Source organism: Solanum tuberosum, unplaced genomic scaffold (genome assembly GCF_000226075.1).
Source record: "Solanum tuberosum cultivar DM 1-3 516 R44 unplaced genomic scaffold, SolTub_3.0 scf00099, whole genome shotgun sequence".
NCBI lineage: Eukaryota > Viridiplantae > Streptophyta > Magnoliopsida > Solanales > Solanaceae > Solanum > Solanum tuberosum.
Window position 1 is genome coordinate 410,836 of NW_006239023.1, and position 3,976 is coordinate 414,811.

At 36.9% G+C, this 3,976-nt stretch overlaps 1 protein-coding gene across 1 annotated transcript; it reads right to left on the minus strand.

Annotated features, from left to right (window-relative positions):
* Positions 1-531: 531 nt before the first annotated feature.
* Positions 532-3,054, minus strand: LOC102595761 (F-box/LRR-repeat protein At3g03360-like). The gene is made up of 4 exons (XM_006348133.2): positions 1,982-3,054; positions 1,368-1,532; positions 1,024-1,122; positions 532-930 (listed from the first exon to the last, which is right to left on the minus strand). The coding sequence occupies exons 1-4, from the start codon at positions 2,945-2,947 to the stop codon at positions 532-534; spliced, it is 1,629 nt and encodes a 542-aa protein (XP_006348195.1). The 5' UTR covers positions 2,948-3,054.
* Between the last annotated feature and the right edge of the window lie 922 nt (positions 3,055-3,976).

Sequence of the window (3,976 nt, forward strand, 5' to 3'; positions counted from 1 at the left end):
GGGGGGGGTTGTGTGACATAAACCAAACTACTACTGACAGCATTTATCAAGAGAGCTGTTGTTCCACAAAAAATTTCACAACCCCTTGTAAGTTGTCCCAGATAACTAAATTTTACTAGAAGAACGGAGAGTTTCTTATTATGACCTTAATGTCAAATACAAAGATTCAATAGCACAGTAAGCCTCAATCACAACTGCTAAAATCATTAAGGTAAACACATAATGCAATCCCATTCTTCCAAAAAAAGAATCGAAAAAGGGAACCATTTCACAATCAAGGACCTTGATGCTATTGACAAAGGGAACCATTTCAATGCACATGTACAACATCCAAAATGCAACAAATAAAAGCATCATGAGAAACCAAGCAACAGTAACATTTCCGATGACACAAGGGTATGTCCAAGAGAATAGTAGTTAATGATTCATGATTGCAAGGAGAAGCTTATCAAACACTCGAAATAAGAGTCAACATTTCTTGTACCCTGAGATGGAGAACTACTTGGAGCCCAGTCATGGAAAGCTCAATGCTCACTCACGGAAGATAATCACAGAATTGGTGGATAATCTTGGTGAACCTAACAATTTCTCAGCCAATGGAAATAAATATTTGTACGCACAGTTCATTGAACATTTCTCGCACCTTCTTCTCTTTGATATGATAACAAACTTCTCCAAAACTAATGCATTCTTTAACAAAAATTCTGAAAGTTCAAAAAGATTCTTGGCATAGGACCAGTTGAGATGATTTATCAAGCATATCCGGGAGGAGATGGCAATCTTAACATTCTTGAGGTTGGGAAGCACAAAGATTGAAATCCATCTCTGCAAATTGATATTATTTTCTTTGACCAAATCTTGTAACCCAAAGCAGCAGAAGGTAGCATCAGGCTGGAAACAGAATACGATCAGGGACAAATACATGTCAGCCTAATGGAAATTGCAAAAAAGTTGCAAAAGAAAACTTTGAAGTAGAAATGTCGGGTGAAAAATAAATTTCAGAGCCAACAAATTTAATGATACCTGAAAATGATCATAATGGCTATTCTTTTCATAAAGAGACTCATGATGTAGGTAGCCAAAAATTGATAACACATTTTTCACAAGAAAGCAATCACGAAGCTATACGGTGACATAAGCAAAGTCTCTTAATGACAGTTAAGGATATATTTGTGTTGAGATGGTTCGTGCAACTGTAGAGGAGATGTGCAAATGCCCCAGTGAGAGGTTGGCCGTGGTGGGCCTTAGAAGAGGGAAACTCCTAACACACTTAACTCTTTCTATGGTGTAAAATGATGTACAAAGGCAAAAAGGCAAAGCTTCATAAAAATTATGTAAAAAGAAGATACAAAGCAACAGAAAGTTACATGCATAGCTCTTATGTCTATGTTGAGACACTCAACATGAGGTGATGCTCGCAAAAGGCCAGCTGCTCCAAACACACTTAACTCTTTCTTATGCAACTCCAGCGTCAAATACTTGCATTTCAATTCTGGAATTCGCACCCCTTTGAACTGCAACATGCACAGGACCTGGTGCAGTACCAATGAAAAAATCGGAGAAAGCAACAAAAAACAACAAATAGAAAGTACTCCACAACAGATACAGTGTTGTGACAAATAAACCATCTAAACACTTTAAGCAACATCAATGTACGAAAATCCTGGTGTCTAGATATAACTTTGGCAATATGATAAAAGAAATACCCGACTTCACAAAATTGGCAAACGGATTGCATAAAGGTCCACAAAATTCTCTAACTCAGTTCTTTTAATCAAGAAATCCGCGAGGGTCAGAGGCCCATGGTTTGAAAGTCAGTGGAGAACAAGCCCACCACTCTACCCTTCTCCACAAGTTTTTTACAATTAATCCAGTTGCTTTAATGGATTGTGTATACAAATCTCCATTGTATAATGTTTATCTGCAACTGTCTGCTAATAATCAATGAGAGAAAATAAAGACTTTTGAGTTTAAAACAAACCTCTATGAACCATGTTCCAACTGTTATCTTGCTTGCACTACTCAGCTTTTGAAGATAATCCCACACGAGAATCATAAAACCTTGATGATAGCCACGACAACTATCTTCGTCATCATCAATTTCTTCATCAAGCAAATATTGGATGTCTTTGATACATGTAATCTCGAACGTAAGCTTAGCATTAACCAAGGAGGATACGTCTACAAGCCTACACTTGAAACCATAAAGAATTTCACAAATCTCCAAATGCTGAAGATAGGGGGCAACAATTTCCAAGGAATGATCAAGTTCATCATCATTGTATGCTATCAAATTTAGTCTCTTCAATTTTGAAGACCTAATTTCCAAACGACTAAAACCCTTAAAACGAGATAATTCCATAGTTTCCAATACAGGACATCCCGACAGTAAGTTCACAATATGGTCATTAGATAACACCATCCACTTCAATTTTATGCTCTTTAGAGACTTCCATGCTACAGCCACATTAGCATCAAAAGAACAGAATCCCAAAACTAGTGTTATCAACGACGAACAGGTGTATAAACATTCCGGCAATGCATAAACCTCTTCTTCAGAGACTGACTGGATTTTCAAATTTTCCACTTTCTTTTCAATAGCAAAACTAAGCCATCGATCCATGTCCGACTTGTATGCATCCGGCTCATTACTATCGAGTTGAAACTTTTTAATTTTGGGAGAAACGGAATGACCTAATACATAATCAACATAGGATACATACCACTCATAGTTTCCAAATGTACTAAAAGAGAAACTATCAAGTGATTTCCAAAGATAGCGCCACCTTTTTGAGAGAGCACTTGTCACAAGTGCGGCTTCGGTCGGCATAAGAGAGAGAATGTGAAGGAGAAGATCGTCCGACAACTGATTGATTCGGTCTACAGCTGTTGTTGTTTCTTCTATGTTTTCGCCGGAATCCATGGCTATCTTCTCGCCGAAATCCATTATAATTTTCAGGTAATGTCACTCAGATCTAATGCACCCCTTTCCGTTACAATGTGAGGAAAAATGAGTAATAAATGGGGATAATTTGGTCCACTTTGATTCAATCATGACATAATTGTTTACAAAAATGGAAAATAGTCATAAATGTGTTAGGTACAGTTGAACAAAAACTTGTATTTCGTCAATAGTTTGATTTCAAAATGTGTAATCCTTAATAATTTGGTCAAAAAGTTTTCTTACCGCTAAAATTTGGTTTTAAAAAATTCACATTGTTGCTTAATGGATCAAAAATGTCTCTATTAACTGATAATAACTTTGTTCAATAGGAAAAGAATCCCATAATTGGAAAAGCTTGGACTACAATTTCTTAAGATTGACATCCATTAGAATATATGTTTTGAAAGTCAAAAGTTTTATGAAGGGTGTTCAAACTTTGAATGACCCCCCCACCCCCGATGATTGGGTGCACCAAAAATTATATGATAAAAATGTGGACATCCGAATCGAACTTGAGTGAAGCAAAATGGCAGGATACAAAATGATAAAACAAATATGCGGACGCTAGGAATCGAACAGGATGCCATGCCGCTTTGTGCCTACCCTTGCCGCTAAACCACTGCTCTCTATTGCATCAAACGGTGTTCAAAATGTTCTATTTACCAATATAAAGTAAAATTTGACCGATATATACAACGTAATTTTTCGGTGAAGGATATTTGACTAACCATCCTTGCACCACCGTAGCTCCGTCCTTGTTTGGAACTTTAATCAATTTATTGAAGGACATTTTGGTACCTACTAATTTTGCTTCCAGCAATCTCCTTATTAGATCAATTCCAAAAAATCTTCAACCCCTCACTATTTACACTCCACTCCTACAGAATACTTGGGACCTCACCCAACTTACTTTTAACATACCTCCTATAGTCTCTGCGCTTATTCATGCTACCTATATTTCACCAGTTTTGTGTACAAACACCTTTGGTTGGTTCCCTAATCCTAATTGTTATTTTGGCATCAGATTGGCTT

Excerpts from the sequence above, each read along its gene's own strand:
- LOC102595761 (XM_006348133.2), bottom strand. The coding sequence starts at position 2,947 with ATGGATTTCGGCGAGAAGATAGCCATGGATTCCGGCGAAAACATAGAA. Across the intron at positions 1,533-1,981 it reads TTGGAACATGGTTCATAGAG|GTCCTGTGCATGTTGCAGTT; the intron begins GTTTGTTTTAAA and ends GTACTGCACCAG. Across the intron at positions 1,123-1,367 it reads TAGACATAAGAGCTATGCAT|CTTCGTGATTGCTTTCTTGT; the intron begins GTAACTTTCTGT and ends GTCACCGTATAG.